This window comes from Tetrao urogallus (genome assembly GCF_951394365.1).
Source record: "Tetrao urogallus genome assembly, chromosome: 12".
Lineage (NCBI taxonomy): Eukaryota > Metazoa > Chordata > Aves > Galliformes > Phasianidae > Tetrao > Tetrao urogallus.
The window spans coordinates 12,096,585-12,123,480 of NC_136825.1; the positions used below are offsets into that span (position 1 = coordinate 12,096,585).

A 26,896-nucleotide genomic window follows, 5' to 3' on the forward strand; every position below is an offset into this window, starting at 1 on the left:
TTTTCTTAAGTTATTTCAGTGCCTCTGCTTTCAGGTAACACTTTCTGTTTCTTGTCTGCTTTCAGAGACATTTCAGGTAACTAAGCACTAACACACAATATATGAGAAAGACAGATGCAAGACTTGACATTATATACGGGATAGAAATTACTGAAGATACTGAGTTGTTCTCCTTTGGTTTCACATCCATCTTCAAGCATGGTAGTTGCTTCATACAACATTATGCAAGCTTGACAGACATACTCTGAAATCTCTTCAGTCTGTTAGCAGCAGCCACCACATAAAAATGTTTCTGTGAACAAAACAGAGTGGTCTGAGTGTGAGTATAACTGAGGAAAAGGACTTTTTCTTTCTAGATTTTCCTTCAGCAAAAAAAGACAATCTATTTACCTAAAGGTCCTCATGGAGGTTGAACATGTTAAGTTGCTAAGTTGAACATGAGTCAGCAGCGTGCCCTTGCCATAAAGGTAGCTAATGGTGCCCCAGGTTGCACTGTTTAATGTGAGCAGCTCAAAGAAGTTGATCCTCAACAATGGTGAAACCACAGCTGTAGTACTGTGTCCAGTTCTGGGCTCCACATTAGAGAAGAGACCTAAAACCTGAGAGTCTAATAAATGGCCCATAAGATGGGTAAGGGACTGGAGTCTCTCCTATGAGGACAAGATGAGAGATCTGAGACTGCTCTGCTTGGAAGAGAGAAAGCTCAAAGGAATCTTATCAATATATATAAATATTTGAAGGGAGGGTGCAAAAAGGATGTAGTCAGGCTCTTTTCAGTGTTGACAAAAGAGGCAATTGGCAACAAACTGAGACAGCAGGTTCTATCTGAACATCAGTAATCCTTTTCAATTGTAAGAATGAGTAAGCAATAGAACACGTTGCACAGACGGGGTGCCTCTCTCCTTCAGGTTACTGAAAAGCCACCTATATGTGGTCCTGCTTGAGCAAAAGGGGTGGACGTGAGGTCCCTGCCAACATCAGCCATTCTGTGATTCTGGGAAAACTGAGTACAGGGTCAGAAAACAATCACTGTCTAAGCCACAGGTAAATCAGCTCACTTAAAGCAAGAAACAGTCTTTCTACAGCTCCCAAAGTCTTAGTTTTATATGCTATGACGACAGCCCTCCTTCACAGAAATGCCAAATAAAATCAAAGAGAAGCCTGAGGAAAAGCTGATCAGCTTTCAGTACTTGTCTTTACACTGCAGGGAACATGGTTACGTATGGATATAGCATGGTTCCCTATGTGACACGCACTGGCTGCAGCACTTCAGCCTTGGTATACAGGGCCCAGTGCAAAACAAAAAAATGATCTGCCACTAGTTGAATTCTAAGAATCCTCAAGGATGATACTGGAATCTTGCCAGCAGGAGGTAACACAATGCTTTGTACTGAGAAACCTCTGATTACTACAGAACAGAAAGCTGGTACCATGGATTGCACTAGTACGAGTTACAGTGTCATGTCTTAGATGACACGTTTTTTACAACACAAATGCATAAGAGTGAAACAGCTTGAGTCAAAGAGTTGAGAAGGTATAAGATTCAACTTCTTGATAAGGAATTACAAGTCTCCAGTGACAGGACAGAAGATGGATCTGAGTTTTCTTAGCATTTCCTCCATTGCTTGTTTGTAAAAGGTGAGTATGTCAATTATTTACAAACCAACAAACATACGAGTGGAATCTATCACTTCCTTCTTCACTCACAATTTACTTCTGAAAAGTCTTGGGCTTATCAGAAAGGTTCTGAGAATTTTTCCTAATGTCTTTAAGCCTATTTTTTTTTCCCTCTCCCAGTCTTCCATTCTCTGCAGTGGGAAACAAAACTGCCTTTCATTGTATCCCATCACAACCGTTGTCAATGCAAAAATGTCTCCATTAAAAGAAGAAGAAAAAAAAAAAATTGGAGTGAGCTAAATAGCATTTGAAGCCTCTGAACTTGTAAAGAAAAAAAATATAGAACTTCAAATAACAAACTGAAGAATTCCTAAACTCATGTTTACAATAATTTAGTAAAACTGAGCCAATATTCAGAAAAGCAGAACCTGCCTGGGTTGAGCTGATTTTCCCCCTGGAAGATTTTCCAGGCTAATTACCTTCCATTTTCTTTGAGCTATGTAACTTTGCAGCAGCAACTGGGACTTCAGGCGAAGCTTGAACCTCTTGGCTTTGGCAGGCAGGTTGTTTAACCACTCATGCTTCAAACACTGTGTTGCACTCATCCGGCAGCTGCAAGAAAAAAAAACAGAAGTACCGTGTAAACACAGCCACCCCTCTTGCCATTTTCTCTGAATCTCAGGCTCCTCAATCTACAGATTACATAAATGTTTCCCTTAAATAAACCAATGCAAGTGAGTGGAAAGGCTTCTTGAGATGCTATTCATTCCAGTGCATAGAGTCCTAACAACATCCTGCACTCTCCAGTGTAAGGAATGAGTGGTGTGAAAAGTTGCTGGCAGGGTGTGCAGTGGGTTGACTGTCCGGTGTTCAACTATTCTATTTTACCTTGTTTGGATTTTGTTGTGAAGCAGCAGCTGTACAGGTTCATCGGTTATGTATAATTTTGTTATGCAAATCAAGAACCACTGAAAGAATCATCGCATGAAGAAAAACTGTTGTGGTGCCATCCACCTGTCCTGAGAGTGCAGGCTTATTCTGTGCCTCATATTTAAAAAGCACAAACATCCGTTCATCCTAAGCTTAGATACAGATAAATATAACATTATTTTCAGACATTCAACAATGGCCCCAAACATGAAAACCTGTCCAAAAACCTTGAAAAATAGAGAAAATCTTGTGAGGGAGGCAGGGAGACAAGATTTTGAAGTAAGTTCAATTTGCATTTTTTAAAAACAAACCCTATGACTTCTGGCTCAAAATGTAATAAAGTATTATAACCAATTTGTCTGATTTAGGCAATGATCTGGAAGACGGTACTATTCTAAGCACTCCTTGAAATACCCCTCGAATATTGCCCTCTGCTTTTCTGTATGCATTATTTCCTGTTTTGATTAGTTTTGTATCATCACCCAGCAAGAGAAAACTATTTTCTATCCACCCTACCCCAGCCCCATAGCCATTTTCTGACATCAATGTCACTCTCATTCTTCTGTTGTTTCATACATACAATCACTTTTTATTTTACTTAATCCCAGAATGAGAAACCAACATGCAGAGGTAAGTCCTAAATGCTTCTTAATAGCTACCAAATGCACTTAGACCACTTCAGAAGAAAACTATGCACATTTTCACAGCTGTAGCTTCTATTCATCCTCTGTATACTCAATAAACTTCTTTTTTCCCCCCCACAATTTACGACAAGGCTTGTAAGAATTCAAAGTAACAAACGAAATAGCTTTTATGCAGAGAAGGAATATTAAAGACAGATTTCTACACAGCAAATCCTTCCAGACTTCCTCTCTTCTGCCTTGAGGAACTGTCCAGTAAGCACAGAACAGCAAAAGAAAATGTCATATAATAACTTCTCATTGTTGACTGTAATTCAAACAGTGGGCTAGAAGGAAGTAAACACTATTAGGTGCTACACTGTTCTCATGATCAGAGAAGGAGGTACCTTTTCTCTTTCACAAGTAGTCTGGAAATAAAATCTTTTGCTTCCTCTGACAGCTGTTCAAAAGCTTCTGCATCAAAATCCCAGTTGCAATTGACTACATAATTCATCGTCTCCGCATCAGTTTCTCCCAGGAATGGGGACAAGCCACTAAGCCTTAATAAATAAATAAATAAAATTTAAAAAAAAGTTTTAAAAAGCGAAGTGGGAGATAAACAGTTACATGCAAGATGAATTTCTTCTCCCTTGAATCTTCTGTTCTATAGTTCTGGCCAATTTTTCAAGAGGAAGAGTTCTCAGACATGGGGGTCCTACCTGTCAGTCCCCGCCAAGAACTGTATTGTTAATGTTACTGCTCAGCAGCTCAGTCAGCTAAGTCAGAGCACACCATTATTGGATCTCTAGTAAAATAAATTCAGCAGGAGTCTCAGTACATATTTCAGTGCTTTCCCAACTAGAAGAGCTAGGAGGGTTCAAGAGCTTTCCTAAATCAAAGCCTATAACCAAGGTTGGCTCAAATTACACTGGTTTCTGAACAGCATATTGTTTTCAATTAGCCTCTAGCCTCAGATTTATTGTTTCAGCAATTCATTATTTCATCCAGTTACTTTTTGGCTAACAAATTTAAACCATTTATTCCGTTCACAGAAAGCATTTGTGAAAAATTCTGAGACGCTGAGTCAGCTCACCAGAGCATTCCACAGCCATCCCTGCCTTCAACAGAAAAAAAGTCTTACTCCCATTTGTGATGTGACCTGTGGCCCAGCATTTAACATTAATTCCTCTGGGCAGATGCAGACCAATTATCAGACTGCAAATTTGAAAATTAATCTAAATCTTCAAGAATCCAATAAAAATGGAAATTCTGAAATGCTTTGGGCCACTTTTCCAAGGAATCACAATATGATCCACTTGAACTTGATAAATAAGGTGGGGTAAAGGAGAAGAATGTTTACATTCTTATCTAAAGGCCTATTTGTTGTTCAGAGACTTAACACCAACTGTGAGGTACCTTCACATTAAAGGGTTGCAGCTCACTGTTTGCTTTTAACAGCATGAATTAGGAGTTCCATTCTGATGGGCTCGCTGCCTGCCACGCTCCTGTACCACAGACACCCTCCACTGCTCTGTTCTCATAGAGCCTTTGGTGCCATTGCCATGACCTCTCATACTCACAACATGTACGTGATGACGCCTACGCTCCACATGTCTGTTGGGTAGGAAACAAAGTCATAGTTCACCACTTCAGGAGCCAAGAACTCTGGAGTTCCAAAGTTAACCTTCAATTTTTCTCGAGGTTTGTACCTTTAACAGAAAGAAACAGACATCAATGCTGAGAGCAGGCCAGGAGAACAAATATCTCATCTCTAGAAATCAAAGCATGGTACAAAAAAAAAAAAAAAACAACCAAAAAAGCTAGCATAGCAGTCTCCAAGCCAACCAGAACAGCATTAAGGTCTTGAAGACCTTAATTAAAAGTCTTTTTTAAGATCTTGAAAACTAAGAAGTGAATTCTGCTGTGACTGCAGGTATAAGACAATCAGTTTTCCACTTCTCTGAGTAAAAACAGAAAAAAAGACCAAGAGCAATAAAATCTGCGTAGACCTCTGTCAGGGAATGAGAGAAGCTATGCTTTCTGCCAGGTTTCACCTTTCCAGCAGATGTTGTCCAACATAAAACAAACAAACCTGTTTCCATTAAAAGGGGTTTGGAGAGCATTTGCTTCCCTATGCTCAGCTACGTCTTAGGTTAAAGGTCTGTACAGCAGACTTCAGCAAAATGTAACTGCAAAAGTGAGATTCTCTTAACAGGATTATTTGGGCTTAGTAACATGTAAAACACAGATCTGAATAGGGAGAAAATGATTCAATTTTATTGCTTAAAAATTAAGTGTACAGACACTGAACCAGTAATAAGTTTCACCGACACCTGTGGGAGTTACATCTAAGTACACAGACAGAAAGCAATTAAAGCATTGCTTTTATATCTCAGCTTCTTGGAAGATTTTGTTTTAAACTCTACTTAAGTAAAAAAATTACATCTTTACCCTCCATTTCATAAATAAATTAATCTCAGTGCATCCATCTGTTTTCATAAATACTTCTAAAACAAGAGTCCTTGGATAGACACCAGAATACATATATGTATGTATGATACATATGTACATGCTGGCACGTATATGCATGCATATACCAGGTCCTGACTTAACAAAATCCTCAAAGGGTTTAGAAAAAAAAAAATAAAGAAATGTTTTTATAGTTACACCAACAGGAGTCAATTCTTTCAATTCTGAGGATCTGACTCATGTTCCCACAGCTTTCCTCAAGCAAACAAAGCAAGCAAAGTAAGAGCACAGTGAAAAGCCTCTATTTCTCTGAGGGCTTTATGTTTCACATGAGATGTGTGCATGGAGTCCCTAGAGTAAAAGCTTTAGAAGGGGAATCATTTTGAAACAATTAGAACAGTTGTATATCTTTATTCAACAGAAACCCTACTTGAAAAAGCAATTAGATAATTAATGCACACAGCAGAACTCATGCCTGCAGCAGCATAGTATTTAGCTCATTCACATATCAGAATCACCTCAGAGCCAGTAAATGCATAAAAAATATAATAAGAACTACCAGTAGCATATTTCAATGGGATTTTTTAAAAATTCATAACAGAACCCTTACCTTCTTGCGAATCCAAAGTCAATAATTTTTATCTGGTTCCCTGTGTGATTTACACATAATATGTTTTCAGGCTACAAAAAGACAAGAGTTAGTACAAAAAGACAAGTTAAACATGACTAGTACACAAATTTAGTAAGAATAAGAAAAATATCTCAGAGATTTTAGAATCTTTAGGATGACTCTTTTCCTTCTTATTATTAGAGATAAGGATTTGGCTGACACATAAGTTAGAGAAAGGTTTGGTTTTGGATCTCCTGTAAGGAAGTTTAACTTCCACTCCAGTACAACACTATTCCTGTACTGAATATAAATAGATTTTGAAATGAAAAGCACCTGCTTCATGTACAACAGAGTCAGGTCTAATGGTTATGGTTTACCCCTGAATTTATGAAAGGGATTCCACGAAAGTCACAAGAAACACATCAAATGCACCCTCTGTTTTGTTCACGAAAGCAGAGGAAAAAGTTTCCTTTGTTTTGTTTTTGCTACTGTTCTCCATTTATTTGCTAGTTTTCTTTTCCCTAATGTGACTGTTTTTCAAAGGAGAGAGTGAGTTTCCAAAGTCAGAACTGCAGAGCTGCCTGTAGGCCAACCAGGACTACTACCATCTGAGTAAGGCACTGTATGAACAAGGAAAATGATGTGGCCTGTTTTCAGCCACATCAGTTAAGGAATCACACAGTTCAGATCCAGGCAGTAAAAGGAACAATAGGAAGAAGATGGAAAAGATGTTTGGATACAATTATAAGTGCAGGAAGAATGAAGACTGGAAGCATTTCTAAGCATTTCTGTCCAAAGATGTTTTGGGGTTGGTTTCTTTTGTTTATTTTTGAAGAAGAACAGAAGGTCATTGTTTAATGTCACACAATGAAAAGTTTCTGATTTAACAGCAAAAAAAAAAAATTACAGAAATGCATTATTCCATTATTATAAGTAAGCTACTAAATAGACACTGAAAAAAAACATCTCTGGAACTTCATTCACTGTGGCTATTGAATTAAGGAAGTCTATTTCTTTATGAGATTAATGAAATAAGAAATAATAGCAATTACAGCCTGTAGTGGTGTAAGCCATCACTAATGGATATCACTGACCTTCAGATCTAAATGGAGAATATAATGCTGGTGCAAGTAATGGACTCCTTCACAGATTTGTTTGGTAAATAAGATTGCATCCAACTCTGTTAGACTGTAGTTTTCATCCGTGATCCGGTCAAATAATTCACCACCATCCAGACTAAAATTTTAACAGATAAGCATTAAAAACACCAAAATTCCTCATTAACTTCATTTATTTCCACATTGGAAACTCAGTTTCTAATTTAGCACAGGTCCTAACAACACAACCAGCATGTATCACATCTGCAGACTAAATGACTGTAAGAAACTTATTTTTGTGTGTGAAATTAAGCATCACTTTAGAGTGCCTTCCACACTGGAAGACTTATTGCTAACATTTGGGAGGAAGCAGAAGGGGAGAATCAAAGCCTAAATCCAAAGCCACACAATCTGAAGACAAAATGGGGACCTGGAAAACCTATAGAATGTACTGAAGTATCTATTATTATCTCCCTGTTAGCTTTGGGAAATTAACTCTTCAACCTATACAATGCGTTCAACTTCTAAACTGAAAGCCATATTACTTGAGCTGACAACTGAAACCAATCCTGCACAAAAAAAAAGAAAAAAATAGAACATTACATCAGACACACAGATCTGACGAGGTTTTGCAGGGTAAAAATTACAATTATTTAAATGAAAGAGTAGAATATAGACATTTTTAAATGTTTTTTTTTTTTTTTTTTTTTTTTTCTATTTTTTTTCCTTGTTTCTTTCACGTCAACAGCAATTCATTTTGTACTGGAAACTCAGTTTGAAAAAAAAAAAAAAACAAACAAAAAAACCAGTAGCCATACTTTAAGTAATCTCCCTTGTGTCATTTCCGTACTCTGTATTCTCACTTTACTTCTTATCTGAGGTTTTACTTACCCCATACTGTTGTTTGGTAGCTAGGGACAGCGACGCCTCAACGTTAAACTCAAATGAAAAATGAACCATAGCAAAATTATTTCATTAATAGTCTTGTAATTAGCTCCATATGCTTGAAGATAACTACCTTCCTTAGCATCTGCTTAAACTGCAATCTTGCAGTGTATGTATTTTTTAATGTGAAGATATTGCCTTTAAAATATGTAGCTTCCACTCTCATAGGCTCAAAAGCCACTCAAGCCTTTTTCATATCTCAGAGTTATCGTTCTCCTTTTCTTTTAGTAACCAAAGCAAACCCAAATTCCAACAGTTCCTGAAATCATTTAAACTTACTATTCCATGATCAAAGTTATATTATTTTTGGCTTCAAAGGCATCATAAAGCTGGATCAAATTCACATGATTTAATTGGTTCATGATGTTAATTTCATTTTTCACATCCTCCTGAAAAAAAAAATAAAAATAAAAATAAAAAAAAGAGCAAATATGCTCCTTGAACTCCAATATATTTGAATACAATAATTTTTAACCCTGCAGCATCTGTATGACAGGTTTCATGTGAACAAATGGCTTAATCACAAACACTGGAAATGACCAACAGTCATATGAAGCCCAAGCTACTACTTTAACAGACAAGTTCTAATATTTGGTACTATGCAATGAGAAATTGACTCCTACAAGGAGGTTCAGTGACGTGGCGCTAAAATGAATGCCATTCACATGGTTTACAGCATGCACTCATTTAGGCTCACAGGAACATAGTTACCTTTTCTTTCGCTCCTTTCACTTTAATGACTTTGGCTGCCAAATTGAGACCAGTTGAGACTTCTGTGCACTTATGAACTTGCCCAAAACGCCCCCTGTTGACAACAAACGAAAGACAGGAAAATAACACAGCTCACTGCAGAAATTTTTCAAACTATTCTTATCATTGATTAAAAATAGCCCAGTACAAAGTGAACAGAATCAGGTGGCCAGCAGCATCAATCTCCTCTTTCTCTCAGCTTATGAAGGATTAGTTTTATCTTTCCAGCCAGTTGTTCAACGCTTACATTAAAATATTATGCCCCTTCGTATTACTACATTTCACTGTGGTATGATGACCTGATGATATTCTTTTTCAGTTCTGTAACTGTACCCATTTGCTGTCCTTCAGTGATGTGTCAGTGGACATATTAACAAGGATATTTCTGTCTTGATCTCATAACTTTTAAAATGACTAACACCAGTAACTGTACCCGCACCACAAACCACATTTCTTGCATGGTGTAAATTCTCCCCCATGTCACCCAGATACATTAATGCCCCTTGGGATGATTCCTAAACATCATTTTCTCTGCTATTGCATCATCAGGCCTATACTTAAGCCATATTCATACTTGAATTAGTCTGTAAATAAAACCTTCTTGTTAGATAAGTATACAAAATACAAAGGCTGAAGCAGCTGTAGATTTTCCTCAAGTCAAAACTAAATGCAAGGTCAACATAATTACAATTTTTTCCCTTAGTTTTCTTTAAGGGAAAGTTCAATGTGAAATAGATTTTGGAAGCTGTCTGACCCCTAACGGGCTCTGCTGACTTCAAATGCTCTGAATCTGACTGGAAATTATGGATTTTTGTCAAGACTCCAGCTGTAGCCAAAATTATTACAGCAAATGCAAATAGTATCCAAGAGCACAGTCAGGAGCCTGAAAATGGAACTGAGGCAGAAGCCAGTAATCTAAGGGACTTAGAGGTGCACCTCAGACTGGTTCATAAGAGGGCAACTATAGTAGCCCAGGAAGTCTGGAGGATGAAGAGATGAACAATCTGACATGCTATCTGCATACTCTCTCCTTGCTTTTCTATTGTAGGCCAAATTTACTCTCTTCTTGCTGTACCAGAGAAAACCAACTTCCTCAAAGCTTAAAGGACTAAAAATGGTAGAGAAAGTGATGTTATCAAAATAGAGGGGAAAGTATTCATAACATACATGAAAAATAGTCACAGTAGATACATTGGAATCCCCTTTTGCTCCACACAGAACTGTAAATTAAAGAAATAAGCTGATATTCATCACTCTCCATGCTTTCGGGAGTGAGTGAGCACTTTGATTCACGAAGCAACTGCTCTGGCTGCAGCAGGCTTGCACATGCCTCACCTGTACACATCTTGGTGCCATCTGAAGAAGATTACTAGTTCCCGAGCTAACTGCACTTCTTCACAATTAGCTACCACCTGCAGTACAGCAGAAGGGGGCAGAGAGACTTACCCTCCAAGGACTTCATGGTGACACACTGAGTAGCACGTTGTCACATCTGTTAGCTTGACACTCACCATGCGATGTTCAAAAGGAGCTGGGGGAGAAGGGCTGTCATCTAAAGAGGAGAAAACCTGGTCACTGAGATATTTCTCCCTCATCACTGCAGCTTCATCTTCATCACACCAACATTCTCAGTCCACAGGGCATGCACATCACTTCATTTTGTTTGCTCGATACAATGAGAAGTCTCAGTTGCCTTCTACTGGAATTCAGACAAGCACTGAAGTATCTACAAACATTAAGCATGCAATTCTTTCCACTATTTTTAGAGTGAAATGCAGGTAAAATACCAGAAGCAATGGAACTGCTCATTTTTAAATGCAAATCAGTTGAGCACACACAATCACTTTCCTTTTCATTAAGAAAAACTTAAATCAGATTAAAAAAAAAAAAAAAAAAAAGAATTTCTAGATGGTTGTAAAGGAGATGCTGAAAATACTCAAAATCTCTCTGCTGCTTCAAATACAGACTTGCATTGTTAGCAGCCTTCTAGAGATGATTGATGAAGGCCCATCACTGAGGATAGGATCCCACCTCCCAGCTCTCAACCCTGTATTCTTAACACAGCAATGCTGAAAGAGCCCAGTGAGGTAGGTTAACATTTGACCTTATGCATTAACAAAAGAGGCCATTCAACAAAAACATCTGGAACTTTCAAAAAAATTATACTTGACATTCTTCTCATTTTGATAAGCTAACTGGGAAAACCAGCATGAATACACAACAATATCAGCATAGATATCAGTTAATTCAGGAAGCTTCTACCAGCAACACCTTGTTTTACTAGCAACATTCTATTAAGAGCTGTAAACACTTAAATGATTAAGTTTAACCAGTTCCTGGGAGTTAAATAATTAAATTATTATATGATTAATGTCTAAGTTCTTCTAGGATATAGCTTCTACCATCCACTCACGGTGTTGCTCTTTCAAAGTAATTTTACAGTTTAAGTCCAGAGATCTTGGTGAGCAATTTAACACATATGCAAATTCATTTTCCTGCCACCACTGCTGAGAGCACCAGATGCAGCTCAGGGCATCTACCCATACACGTACATTCTGGAATTACACGTCTGTTGCCTGAAAAAACAGTAAGTGTTCACACACTAATCGAGAAGAGATCTACGGCCAGTAGCACAAAGACCAAGCAAGACACTCGTCCTGCAATATTCTGCTGTTCTCTTCAGTCTGTAATTGCAGAAGCATACCTAGTTTGCTTACTCTACCTTACTGAACAAAGGCTATATCTGAAGGACTGCATTTTGTCAATATTACTTCTTCTGTAGAAATATACATTCCACTTAATTTCATCTGAAAGGATATTTTTACTGCAAAACACCTTTTAGAAGGAAAAGTACTATTGAAATAAACTGTACTAATTTTAATTCTCTTGTTTTTGACCATCAAACTTATCTGTGGTGTTCAGTTAAATACTCTTAAGCATAGGACCCAGGTGGTGTAGCACGCACCACTCCAGCTATTAGTTTGTATGCAATACACAGGGATAGCACAAACTCAGTGTAAAAGTTTCCAAAATTAAGTACAAGCAGCTTACCAACAATCATCCCATCCTGTGTGGAAAGTTCTTTGCTAGCTTCCAATGACTTAGTGTTCTCCATTGTTGCTCCTGCACACTGGCCCACATCGTTCTCACTTCCCACAGAACAGGGAGGCTCAGATTCTCTCCTGTCAGAGTCGGTAACTGCCAAGGAATCTTTTACTTCTACTGTGCCTTGATGGATTTTGACTTGTATTCCCAGATCTTTCTTTGGCTCTGTTGCAGCGGTACTCTGTGAAACTATGGGTTTGCATTTTAGTTCTGATTTGTCTTCAGCCTTTTTACTTGGCTTGGGCTTGTTCAATAATGGCTGTTGCTTCCCTGTTTTTGGTGCAAGTTCATTTTGCTTCTTGTTGTCTCTCACTTCTTGATTTGATTCAGCGCTGACATTCTTCAAAGTCTGTTCAAGCTTGGATTTACTAGGCAGCTGTTTATATCCTTCCACTTCTGATGATAAAGAGGACGGGGATTTTGCTTTGAGATTTTTATGTCTGTGATCACTTGAGTTCCCTTCTTTGCTCATTTCAATCTTTTCTTTCACTTCAGTCATATGAACATCAATGGCTATCCTGCAGAGCAAGCAGTTGACAATTCACATAGATACCCAGACTTTCTTTCACAACTTCACTTAGAAAGAAAACTTATAAACTTCTTAAAATGCAGATTTCTATAGTATTAAAGAAACATAATTATACCAATCCTCTGAGGAAAAACAGCACTAAGGAGAAAGCACTGAAAAACGTACAGATAATTTTTCTGCATCCTTGACTGCCTCACCTGAGCAGAACATGTCTCACAAACTCCAAAGTGCTTAACTCCACCATCAGAAAGCTGTTCCAACTTCTATCAGCTATTACAGTTGAACTAATGAGATATCATTCCTATGGGTAGAGAGATGGTAGAGATTGTCTTTGCCAATTACAGCCTGAGTATCCAAACATCTGCCTGGTCATACAGCTCTACAAATCTTTGTGTTTGTATTCATCCTAGTCCTCTCCAGCTGGCTGACTTGCACACTCAAACATGTTTATGCCTTATGGGATAGAATTCTTTCCACAGCTTTCTGTTAGAAAAGTAACTTTTGTAGTTCTCTCACCCCATTAATATTATTCGCCCTGATGTTCCAGCTACCAGAAAACTTCAAATATTTCCCTCATTTCCCAGAAGTTAATCCCTCTTTCAGAGGAGTAACATCATTACAAAATACACAAAAGAAATTGTTTCCACTTTTGCATAACTGAAGTCTGAAGTTTCCCAGTTTTAGAACCTTTCACAGCTGCTGCCTTGTGCTATGAATTTAAACTGCACCAGCAGTAAGCTATTCAGAGCACTGAACGCTGCTCTGTGCAAACACTTCCACTGCTATCTAGACAAGCCTGAACTCAAGAGGACTCTTGGGCATGTCTCCAAACAGGAGAACACAATGTTCTTCTGACACTTCTGCAGGGGCTTACAGACCTCATTAAAAGTAGCATGCGTTTCAAAGATGCATTTACTACACTATGCTTCACACGCAAGCATAATAGGGACCTTGTTCAGGAGTGTTGTCTTTTCCCAGGATTTACTCTAGGTTCTACCTTCTGGTTCTCTGTTGGCTTCCCAACTCTCTTCACCAAACGCTTTGGCACTTGCATACCCCCTCTGTCCAAACCATTCAGCTGCTCCAAAAGCTGCTCTCTGTGTGCAAGTTCACTCCTGCCGTATCACATTTAATCAGCACCAAATGCCATAGGGATAACAGCAACTGTTCATCAGCTTGTTCACAAACACCTGAGCCAGCCTCAGTGCGGGAAGCACAGACCCAGCTCCACTTAAAGAAGCCTCATGAGCCAGAGGCAAAACAGAGGGAGGTCTCCTGTTTCTTAATGCTGTTACAACAGATTTGGGGTTATCAATGTATATGAGCTGTACACAATTTGTTCCTAAGTGTTGGAGAAGAGGCCACGATGGTGGAAACCATGATGGTTTCAAATTAAAACACACGCACAGAAGTAGTGTCACATTCTTGTCTGGGCTTCAGACATTAATTTGTACTAGGGGTGCTCCAAAAGTATCGCCTCCCATTTTATCATGTTGGTTTCATGATGTCAGAGGCAGATGTTGGTGGCACGTAATAGAGGATGAACCTTCCCACCAGCATTCCCTTAGATTTTTTTTTGCTGTGCAACATACAGCAGTAGAAGGGCTGCTGATAAAATGGCACCTGATATGGAAGTGCAGATGAGGCAAACGTGTGTCACTGAATTCCTCCAAGTAGAAAAATGGCACCCACAAACATTCACTGATGCTTGCTGAATGTTTATAGAGAGCAAGCAGTGGGTTTCAGCACAGTAAGACAGCCGGTGAACTCTGTAGGTTCAGGGTTGGTTTTTTTGTTTTTAAAGGAGAACAGCATGCAGGCTACTGTTAATCGCTGGTAAAAACACGTAGCTCATAACATTTTGTATCTGAGAATTTGTTCAATCAAATAGTGTTACTGTGCTCCTTGTAGCTGTTGTGGTTTCCATGGAAATAAATAGGAGGCATTACTGTCAGAGTTACCTACATAAGCACTACTAATAGTGTAATGGGGGATACAGTAATGTAGATGTATACTTATGCATACCTGAATGCATATACCACTCATACCCACACATATGTATTTGTCAGCCCCAACAGAAAAGGCATGACACTTCAAATTTGTCACTGAATTGGCAGCTGTTGAGGTTTGGTTGGTAGAGTTTTGTGCTTTTGGTTTTTAATATAATTACAATCAAATTGTGAATAAAGAATTCAAAAGGAAAAGAATTGTTAAAGACATGTTACAAAGTACTTACCCATGACAGATGAGACTATTAGAAATTAAAATAATCTGGTCATATCTTTAGGTGATCAAGGCATCAAAAAAAAAAAAAAAAAAAAAAAAAAAAAAAGCTTTAAAGACTACTTAGGACATAAAATGAAACAAATGCTTCAGCTTTATCATAGACAAGTAAACATTCCAAATTCCTTCCAGCCCCATGTTTACAGAAACAGAAGTTGGAAAAGAGTGTTTAAAAGGTCCATCTACTTGAGATGCAGAAGGGCAGTCACATTCCTCTAGTACGCAGTAGCCCATCACATCAAATCTCCCATATGTCTTGCCCTCTAACTTCAGACAAACAAGAGGTTCTTCATACTTTGAGGTTTTTTTGCCTTAACTGTTTATGAGGTCCCACTGCACTTTTCCCATCATGACCATTTTTACCCTGGAGCATGCCTAAGCAAGAGCTGACTTTTGAATAATCTGTTCTTCCTTTTTTTTCTTTTTTTTAAACACGTGAAATGGTTTCAGATCATGTAGAAAACTAGCAGCAAAGTCATTACCTGGTTTGTGTCACTTCACACCCTGTGTCAGATAAAGCCTGGGATGTGGAGGGCACAGCTTCCTGCAATGCCATACTCCGTGACGGAGGTTTGTTTTCATTCTCTTTGGGTTTCTGATGAAAAAGCTGCTTGTGGCACTCTTCTGGGCATGGTGCTCTGCCCATATTGTGAGCTTTAACAGGAACATCTTGGTTGCCTACATGATCTTGATTTATGAAGGGAAGACCATTATGTTGATTCAAAGCTTTGACACCAAAATCTTTTTGCTGTTGACAGCTCCATGCTTTTCCAGTACCTTCTACCGCTTTCTGCTGTGCTGTTCTCTCTTTAGCCTGGAGTCTGGAGTCAGCTTTGTGGGCAACAGCAATTGAAGCATTTACCTTCTTGCATCCTCTACTGTCTTCATCCAATTTTTTCACAGTTTTAGTATCTGAACAAACACAACATTAATAAGCTATCCATGGCAGAAGCAGTGGCAAAAAAGAGGAAGTAAAGTAACACACCCACTCAAAATAATCTAAGCAGTTCCTACTTCTGAAAGAAGTAGCCACTAAAAGCCACTAAAAATCCTTACCCAGGTTCAGTCAGTCATTGTTAATGCTCATGGTTTAGTCAAAGTCTTACCTGCACTCAAAAAAGGGGAAGGTTCTCCAGCACTCTCAGGATAATTATTATATATATTAATAACAGGAATTTCTCATTTCTTTTGGTGTTCAGTATGCAGAGGCTACCAAGATTAGTTCACAAACTTGTGTAGCTTTCAACTCATAACTGTGACCAGCTGTTTGCTTGATTTTTGTCCCTTCCTAAATGAAACTAAAAAAGGGAGCGCCCATGATTTAAAGGACTCACTTTAAAAAAGAAAAGGACATTTTCTGAAGACAACAGGTCTGTTGAACTCACATTCACGCCATTACAACTTCTCAAGTATTAATAATGGATGTGAAATGGCAATGTCCAGACAGCTACATCCTAAAGAGGAATCTAGCACTGTTGTGGCAATGAAACTTTGTTGTTTATTAAAAAAATAATAATAATACATTTGCAATGTCAATATGCCCCTATTCCAAAGGAGGATAAAAGTGCTTTTTGAGTTTTATTAAGACAAATTTGGGGACTGTCTGCTAGGTGATACTGCCTCACCTCTGAGGTATCTCCGAACCAGTACTGCTCTCTTCTTTCAGATCACTGTAATACCAAAACAAGGAAACAGTGTCGCCAAGCGAAGATGCTGCTTTTAATTTAATGAGCTTCAAGGTTTCTCGGGGGGGCTGATTTAGGAGACAGATACAAGGAAGGGGAGAACATCTCTATTTTCTCAATAATTCATTCATAGTAATTCCTCTGTGGAATTCATTCATAGTAATTCCTCATTTAGTGGAAAATAGCAGACTATTCTAGTTTGTCTGTTGCATGTTCTAGAGTCAAAGACTGTAACATGCCCAGAGTGATACATACCTTCAGAAGGCTTACTGCTTTCAGTTTGCGTTCCTCTGTTACTAAGTACATGCTTAGGTTTTGAAGCACTCTCCTCAAGCTTTTCCTTGGCCTGAAAAATGACAAAAATAACAGTTATGCTCCAGGGTGTTTATTTCTCACTGGGTTTCTCTAACTTCATAGGTTGAGACCCTGTAAAACAGGTACTGACACCTCTGAACTTCTGAATCTTTAGTTACTTCTGCTTCCATACACCCCCCTGCCCCCCATGCTTTTTTGAGCTCTTCCTGCTTTTGCAAAAACAAAAAAAAACAAAAAAACAAAAAAAAAACAAAAAAAACAAAAAAAAACAAAAAAAAAAACACAAAAAACACAAAAAACACAAAAAACACAAAAAACACAAAAAACACAAAAAACACAAAAAAAACAAAAAAAACCAAACAAACAAAAAAAAACCCAAAAAAAACCCAAAAAAAAAACCCAAAAAAAAAACCCAAAAAAAAAACCCCAAAAAAAACCCCAAAAAAAAACCAAAAAAAAAAACCCAAAAAAAAACCAAAAAAAAAAAAAACAAAAAAAAAAACCAAAAAAAAAAAACCAAAAAAAAAAACCACACCACACACACACTCCTAAAACAAGATGGCACAGAGTAATGTTTTAGGTCTCCGCTTTCCAAAACATTATTTGTAAGACATTTTGCCTCGAGTCACCCTTACTAATATTGATTAAAAACCATGCCATATGAAACACAGGAATTATTAGAAGATAAAATGATGTTGTATTTCTGATACTTGTTGACTGATGGCTGAAAGATGTTGTTGTAGATACAATGCTGTATTTGTCTCAAGGCATCTAGAGATTCATGATTCCAGCAGTGATAGAGGTTACACAAAGAGCCTTTAGTCTATATTATAACACTCAGACACATGCAACATTATTAAATGTTACCTTTAGTATGGTTAAAAACAGACTTTTTCTAAAGCAATTTCGTTCTCCAATTAACACAGCACTGAGAACAGTTATTTTGTAACAGCATCACTATAACACTTCACAAAGCAATACATTTGTAATAAAACTAAATATTTGGCATAAAGCATTATACAAAAATAGGAAAAGGTATAACATCTTGGATGGCCTATTTAAATAAGCAGCCTCTTATCCTCATTCATATACAACCTTATAAATTCCACTACAGAGCACCTCCCTCCAATCCTTTCCCCCCACCACAAAAAAACAAAAACAAAATAAAATATTGTTACCATCTTTATCGCAGCTCTAAGCAAACCTGCAACAATGACTATGGGGAACATTTACTTGCAAAATCCTGTGTGCAAAGAAAGCCTTGAATAAGGGACAGCTTAGTTTTTTGCCCTTGTTTTGTTTGTTGTTGCTGTTTTGTTACATAAAAAAGAAGCCTGGAACCTGTAAAGCTCCGTTCATAGCCTTTTATTAATTTGTCTCCAACTTTGAATGCCTCTTCCATAAGCATTCCTATGGCATCCCAGGAATGCTGTCATATCATCAGCAAACAGCTTCACCCAAAAATGAAAACATGACCTCCCCACTCCCACCCCCATTCTTAGTAACCTTGTGCAAAGCCAACTGCGATAAGCAGCGTATCGCTACAAAACAGCAAAGGTTGGAAAATAGCAACAAGCAAGTAGGAAATTCTTTGTGCGCAACCCCAATGCAACTGTGAATCTCTTTGGACACATTATAAAACAGACTGAAATAAAAAACAGACCAAAGTTAGCACAGGGCTCACCACAAGCTGATGCATTTTTAAACTCACCCACACTTTCCTCCACATTACTCTAGCTAGGTCACATACATTTACTACCTCTCTAATTTAAAACTAGTTCAAATATCAGACTACTCAGCAGCCTGTAATCAAAGCACAGACATATCTTAAGTTCTTATAACTAATCTCATGCTTCAATTTCAAAAACTTCCCAGTAACAAGAAAGGAGAACAACTATGGTACTTCAGCAAAAGCAGTTAGCTCCATAACAGTTCACTTGCCAAACACACATTGTGAGTTCTTCACCCAAGGCAGTAGTTACAGCCTGGGATGGAGACTTCCACTCTACCCCAGTTCATCAGGCCACCAAGAGCAGGACAATTCACCTCTCATCCCATTCATATCTTGAATTAATTTATGACCTCAGACCTTCTTTCTCACCAACACCGATGAGGCAGTACCCAGTAGCTAACTAACGATTGATCCTGATTGCATGCTACAAGTCCACGGGAAAGGTTCCTCCAGTGCTGCTCTAATAGTAGTTATCTATATCCCTCCTTACTGTTCACTTAGAAACTGACAGTTTGGCAATGAAATCTTTATATTCGTCTTCTCCTGGCCAGTAACATATTGCGCAGTCAGTTCTGTTCTACATGTAAGCATCATCAAGGACAGTGCTTGGCTCCAGGCACTTTCACAGGGATAGCAGGCAGTAACTTGTAACAACGCAGGTCATCATTTATTGGTATCAACACTAATGGAATCTCTTTATAAATCCTTCTGTCTCCATACAGTCTAGCTCACTTTTCATCTTCTGGCATTTAAAAAGGGATATCAGGAGAGCTCTCAAAGACTGAAAGGTATGCTAGCATCTAACACTGCCCTGGTTTTATAACAGTTCAGGAGTTCAGGTGTAGCATCTACCAACACACGTTACTGATTTGACAAAATAACATTTGGATCAATACAGAAATGCACACTGACATTTGTACTAAGTCGTCCTTACAGTAAGGACACCTCTACACAGGTGTGTAAGAGCCTCTTGGAATGACATTTCAACTCATGGAGTTCTCCCTCACACTTTTTTTTTGTGAGGGGGGTGGAGGGGGCAATAACAGTACGCAAGTCATCATGAAGACTCAACTCCCAAAACTAATTCTAAATACTTAACTCTCAGAAATCAAGCTCAATCAGTTCCAAATACCATACCAACTACAGATCAGTCTTATCATATTAGTCTATCTTTCCTCACTATTCTTGATAATTAGGAAATGCTTTGGAATCGCTGTCTGTGAACTGATGGAAACTGCACATGCAAAACCACAAGAACTACTTGATTTGAGGAGTGAACAGTGTCAATATAGTTCGTGAAGTCACAGGCATATAAACAAAAGTCAGAAAAAATTTTCAAAACTTTTGTTGTGTTCAGACTTCATGATCGATCAAGAAAATAGAAGCAGCTTCCTTCAGTAAATACTTCCCAGTACATTACTCCTGCCTTTCACCGGAACCTCATCTCTGTCACCAATGTGAATGACATTGCTGATCTTCAGGCACTCTTAGAAGCTGAATCTTTTACAGCAGCAATCAGTTTCTCATACCTGTTACAGGATTGCTTGGCACACTCTGACGACTTGAGACGTTTCAAGGCACATTTTAAGATTAGGTCTCTGCCACAAAATGCTTATAATTTAGAGGTCATGGCAGTAACCTGCAATAGCAATTCTTAAAGGAAAACCTAAATTATAAATGTTATGGGAAAAAAAAAAAAAAACTGCAGAAGAGACTTGCTACTTCACAAATAACTATCAAGAGCAGTAGAAGAAAACCAACCTCAACAGGGCTTTCCAGTAGACTCTCCTTCTTCCAGGGCACAACACCTTTGAGAATAAAATCCACTACTTTAGAATTTTTTAGTACTTCTCCCACTAATGTAATCACTTTATCCAGCGTATCAATCCTTCCCTCTATCTTTGCCAGTCTCTCCTTGTGCTTCGAGGCATCAAGCTGAGCAACTTTCATCAATCTTAACACTTCTGAGCATATGCTGTCCATATCAGTCTGGTGAGGACTGTCCGATAGCTTCAGGCCTTTTTCCACTTCACCTGTCTCATCGAGGTCTCCTCTGGATACCGTTAGCTTGTTAATGCCCTTTCCTACATCCTCAATAGCTTTAACTTGTTGCAGTCTGCCTGTCAGGTCTTCTTGGAAATGCAACAGTTTGTCCATCTTCTCATTCAATAGGTTCAGTTTTTTATCCATGATACTTAAACTGTTCACTTTTATAGGTTGTAACTTGGTCGAGGCATTTCCTTCTGCTGTGTCCAAGCTACCTGCAGACATTCTGTCCAGACAGCACGATGTCAGACAGATTAGGCTGGCTTTTCATTAATCATAAATTAGAAAATGAGGGCCTGAAAGTTAATCTTCTTTAGCTATGCCTACACCAGACAATCTCACTTATTGGAGTTGCTGGAGCGTATCATTAGATAGCTATTGCGCAAATGATTTACTTGTGTGTTATCTATTTCTTACTGCATGCTCTCAATGTTGGAGGTAATTTGGCACCAGGCTGTATTTTCTTGGGCCTCCTTGACGTCACAAGACCATTTAAAATTCTTTCTCAAGTGGCTGCTGATAGGCAAGCATCTTAGCAATTGCCAATGCCTAAGCAGACTTCTGTACAGAGAAGCACTGTTTTTATGACCAGTTTTACTTCTGTGATATAGAAAAGAATTTGCTGGAGCATTTCTTCTCTTTAAATACAACAAATACAGAAGTAAGTGTGGTGGTGTTGTGCTAAGGGTTGGAAGAGTTCTGCTTTCCAGCACAGACATAGGACACCCAGCAGAGACACAAGCTGTGCTTGTTAGGTTGGCTGGCACTTGAATTTAAAAATAGAGTACAATGACAAGGATCTGAAATACGTATCTAGCACCAGCATGTCTTCGTCAACTGAAACTTCTAAAATTATATCTTTCTCCCAGGCTGTGAAAGTGAACCAAGCAAAAAATCTTCATGAGGACAAAGAGCCAGTCCAACAAAATTACTAAATTAGATATTTTATAGACTTATTACTGACTTCCTTTCACTTCTAAGTCACGTTAGTGTGTCTACAACATTCCCTAGAGAACAGAAAAGTAGCCATTCCATACTCGCACAATCCCCACACTTTCAAATTCCTTGCAATACAGAGCAACTCTTTGTCTCCAATCCCTTTCATTTTTCACAATGAGCACGTGGGAAAAAAACATGATTATTTAAGTGTATTTGCTGTATGAGATGAGGCATCACAGAAATTAGAATCCTTTCTCTACACACTACAGAGTCAGTAGTAACAATATTAAAATTATCCCTTCATGAAAGTATTTAGTTCTTGCCACTTCTGTAGGAAAATACTCCTTCCTGGCATTCTGTGATGTACATAAAGAGAAGACACAGCCAAAGCTGACTCCTATTCAGATGCAGCTGTTCAACATACAGGTATGCAGCAGGATGTTAAATAGTGTTGAATAAGCACCTGCAAAATTATGGGTGGGGTGATGGATGAAGAAAAAGGAAACATCAGTTAGTCCGCAGTGAGAAATTTCAAGTCACTTCATGACTGATGCTTAACTTTTTCCTTCCTTCTCCCAACTTTTTATTGGCTGTTAAACACACAAAGAAAAACTGTTCTAAATGGATCTGATTGTGTTCTCCTAGGGATGTGTAACGCTGCAATTGGATGATAACAGCAGGGTGGCAAAATCTTCAGCTACAAAAAATGAGAGCAAGCCCAAATGCAACAGCCACAGATACAGAAATGAAGGAGAAGAGTTGTTTACCTTCTGAAGGCCTCAGGTAGGCAGAGGCCTCCAGCAAGACACCCTCACCTCCACTGCCAACCCTTAAATGAGGTCTGGGACAGGGTAGATCCTGGCCCCACCCCTTCAGTCACTCAGGAACTTACATGCACCTGAGCTCCCCTGGGTTGGCCCTGCCTTCCCACCAGGTGCTCAATCACTGCTTCAGGCTGTGACTTAGCATTTCCACTACAGGATGATAATACATTTATATTCAGGCAAGAATCTTTCATTCCTTTTGCTCTGGATTACAACAGAAGGTAATTTTTGTTCAGAACATTTAATGTCCAGTGTTCACATCTCACTGGAGCAGCTCAAAGAGAGCAAATTGTTTCATTGACAGACTCAAGTCTTTTAATGCTAAAACTCACATACTGCAGATCACGGTGTACTCATCCTTAGACCACACACAAACATTGTCTTTAGTCTAAGAAATGCACTAGCCTATTAAATTCACCCTTTCTTCATAAGAACCTATTGCATGTAATGACATTTTGTACTCAGACACTGCTACAGAAATTGTTTCATGTCCTATACTTTCCAAATTACATCTGAAGAATGTGAAATGTTCTATGAGTAATAACTAACAGCAATTAACACAGGAACACTGTACATAGCAGAGCTCTGCTCGGACACCCCATGTTGTCACTAGCTAAGCAAACTGGCAAGCCACATCACACTCTGAATGTAAACTCCGAATAAAGCTTCTTATAATTTTTTCTCCTATTATTAGGAAAGAAGGAAACCAGTGAACAAAAGATGGCAGCTACCTTCATCCTATCAAGAGCTGAACTGAACTTCTGGGATACCTTTAAAATATCTCAGGATATCTTTAAAACATCTCCAGGCTATCAAGTATTTCTGAAGTGCGTGAAGAAAGGAACACAAATTCTGGAGAACCAGAACTACAAGTGACCTTCAACTGATGATGCCAAAGAATCTTCTATTCTCAAGAGGGAAATGAGAGTTTATTCCACCTTGGCTTCAGTCCCACACACACTCCCAGTTGTCAAAGACAGATGTCAGGAGACAAGAGAAACATTTGCATTCAACATAACGAATGGTTTAAGAATCTACAATACAGCAGTTCAGCTATGATTCCTCTTTGCTATCTCTGATCCAAAGGAATTTAAAAAAAAAAAAAACAAACATTTGCAGTAGGAACAAAGACGAAGTGAATGGGGGGGAAAAAAAAATCTACAGCACGTACTAAAGTAATACCAGAGGCTTATATCCCAAACAAGAAATGTCACAAAGGTTAAAACCAGCTGCTCAAACAGATCATCTCATTAGATTATTGCATTGCTTCCAGTAACATAGTATAACTGGAGATGACTAAAAATATGCAGGTAAATGAAAAAAAAAAAAAAAAAAAAAAATTAAAAAGCCTAAATAAAGCCAAAGCTTTATAGAGACTTTAGGGACTTGAGGAGAAGCTTGAAAAGGCTGCAATTCAGAGTTCTAAGAAGATGAAGAACAAGATGTGGTAAACATTAGGACCCTATAAAAAAAGCAAAAGACAGCAAATTCAAAATTTGGCTACAGCTACTGAATATTACTCAGGAAAAAAAAAATACTAATAAATATCCTTTACATCTTCAGTGGCCAGCAGGCAACTTTTTCAAGTTATGCTGAAAACCTCCTTAACCCATATCTAGTTGCTGTTGCTCATGGACACAAACTGAATTCTCCCCTGAGGAAATGAAGAGTTAGCTGAACTTTAAGATACATAAACTTCTGCAAAATTAAGATCTACACCAGTAACTTCCCACAAACAGTTAATTTCCTTGACACATGAAAAGCAGCAAATCACATCCACAGAGCAGTGGTTCCGTAAGATACCAATTCTCATGACAAATGACAAGTACTGAAACAGGCTTCAACTTAGTATAAAGGAATAACTTCCAAGGTCAAAATATGCCATACAGTTTGGATAAGCCTGTCCAGTGAAATACTTTGGTTTCCTGATGTGATCAGACAAAAGATCTCCATCTGTCATGTTCGGTGATGAACTAAGAACTGGACCACAACGGCTTTAAAAGGCCAAGAACCTGACATTTAACATATTATTCATGTCAGCTGTTGGTTGAAATCCACTTGCCCAGTACAAGTGCCTATAAAGCACTAGCAGTCTCCCCATCAGACCCTAGCATGACACATTTAAATACTGCCTAGCGGGCAAAAGTTCAACTTTACTATAGTATCACCTCAACTTAGTATGAACATCCATTATATGAACTCTTTTTTCCTTTTTATGCATGTTTAGTGACAGAGAACTGTTAACACAGTAAGTCATAACTCTCATAAGCAGTGGCACAGCTAAGGACACGTTTACGATCTTGAGATCACGCAGAGTATATTAATGCATCCCTGTCAAGCAGCTGACAGCAGATAGCTGAACAGATAAAATTATGACATTTAATTTACATCAAAGTAACAAGATTTCTAGATAACAGTGTTTATCACTCACCCACATGGCTTAACAAGACCCCTTGCATTCTTCCTTCAGGTTACTTTCCTCTCATGAGGCCAAGAGAGCACCTGTTGCCTGTTCACATTTTTTCAACTGACCCTGAGTTGTGACCTCTTTTACCATCAAGTCTGATGCCCACAGAAACTGCATTAAGAAGCTGTCTCACTGATTTTAATTTTCATTCTTTTCTTTCTTATCCAAAAAATTACTAAAACAATTTACTAGCCTGGACCAGAAGGCTGCCATGGGTAAAGTTTCCCATCCCTCCACAACCTTCATCAAAGAGATCTCTGGAAACTGAATAGATAAGTCCTGCTGCTGGTTCTGCTTTCTCTGAATTTCAGTGATTTTACATCATATGCTGTCAATTCTCAGTAAAGCCTGCTGGTTCAGGCCATCTACTATTAAACTGCTTTGCCTCTCATTTTCAAGATGCTTTCTCATCTACACTAGGAGCTCAGCAGAGAACTGTAAGACATCTTTTAAACTGACCTGAAGCTGTTGTATCTATGGCAGTTTGTTCAGTTACAGGTAATTTAAAGTCAGCAGGGATCCACTGCAACGCATAAGAGAAAGTCTTGGTTGCACAGTAAGGCAAATAAGAATAAAAACACAAAAAGGAAATCCTTGCCACTGAAGTGATGAGATGAGGCCTCTCAGATCTCTTGCACAAGAAAGGGTTATTTCTAGACAGACAATTTTTCAGAGGAAGACCACGCATAACCCAGAATTTGCTCCAAAGCACAGTAAAATCATCACAAACCGTCTGGCTGACTTGGAATAGCATTGGCTTTCAGCCACATCCCTCAAAGTCTCTGCTCCACAGGTAGCATGCTTGTTCTAGAAAAGATGGAAACCACCAAATGGCACTGCCTTGTTGTCTTCTGTTCCCTTCCTACTTTGGAAATTTCTTTTTTTAATTCAAATTTGAAAGATTATGAGAATAATGCATATAATGCATACAATGCATACATACTGCACTAACTAGTTAACTTGCAATAATCATTTCCAACTTCAACTTCAACAATATCACAAGTGATGACCGCTGCAAGAATGTATCTGATTTTTCTTTTTTCTTTTGCTTCTACACTCGCTTTTCCAAAGTTAAAATGCAGTAATACTGATTCCACAGCCACTCTTCAGCCCTTCGTGGTTATTGAATGAAGTGTGATCACCTTGAGCACAATTTCACATTGCATTCACTGGTTTAAGTGTTGGAAAAGCAAAGCACACAAGCACATCATACATCAAACTGCACTGGAATGAAGTGAATCATGTGTTCGTGAGCAGCCACATCAGAGGCAACTTCACCTACAACAATCTGCCCACAAAGCATTTGGCTGGACTTGAACTGCAACACACACTTTCGGAAAATTCTCCCAAAAGCAGCTAGTGCACTTGTTTCACATCTTGTGCAATCTCAAGTCTCAGTTACTGAATTCTTTCTCTCCATCATATTTCCATCCAACAGTTGCCATTGCAGTACAGCAAGCATCATGTACTGTGCTCAGTGCTCCTTACTGTTGTGGTTTAACTCAGCAGATGGCTCAGCAATGCACAGTCGTTCGCTCATTCCCATCCTCTTTCTAAAACAAACAAACAAACAAACCCAACAGAAGAACAACGAAGTAGAACTCATGGATTGAGATAAAAACATGTACTAAGATATAGAGAAGGACAATAGTTATGACTATATATACAAATGCTCACACATGTATATAACAAGTGATGCACAAGCAATTGCTCAACACCCCCTGGCTGATGCCCAGGTAGCCCTCGAGCAGACAATGAGAGCGATGAACTCCCACTTCCTTCAAAACTCCTTCACATGGATATCATATGATATCATATCCCTACAGCCAGTTTAAGTCAATTTTCCTAATTCTGTTCCCCTCCCAGCTCCTTGGGCCCTCTCCTGAGAATGGCCTCAGATTTGTACAACACTGCTCAGCAGCCATTATACACG

At 38.5% G+C, this 26,896-nt stretch overlaps 1 protein-coding gene across 1 annotated transcript; it reads right to left on the bottom strand.

Moving 5' to 3' along the window:
• Nucleotides 1-220: 220 nt before the first annotated feature.
• On the bottom strand, nucleotides 221-20,958 carry MYLK3 (myosin light chain kinase 3; the record flags this gene model as incomplete). Its single annotated transcript, XM_079541592.1, has 13 exons — nucleotides 221-292; nucleotides 2,097-2,229; nucleotides 3,575-3,727; nucleotides 4,748-4,876; nucleotides 6,247-6,317; nucleotides 7,341-7,482; nucleotides 8,568-8,677; nucleotides 9,000-9,093; nucleotides 10,485-10,590; nucleotides 12,090-12,661; nucleotides 15,438-15,867; nucleotides 16,896-16,986; nucleotides 20,449-20,958. 13 exons carry the CDS (start codon nucleotides 20,956-20,958, stop codon nucleotides 221-223), a joined length of 2,613 nt encoding a protein of 870 aa, XP_079397718.1.
• Between the last annotated feature and the right edge of the window lie 5,938 nt (nucleotides 20,959-26,896).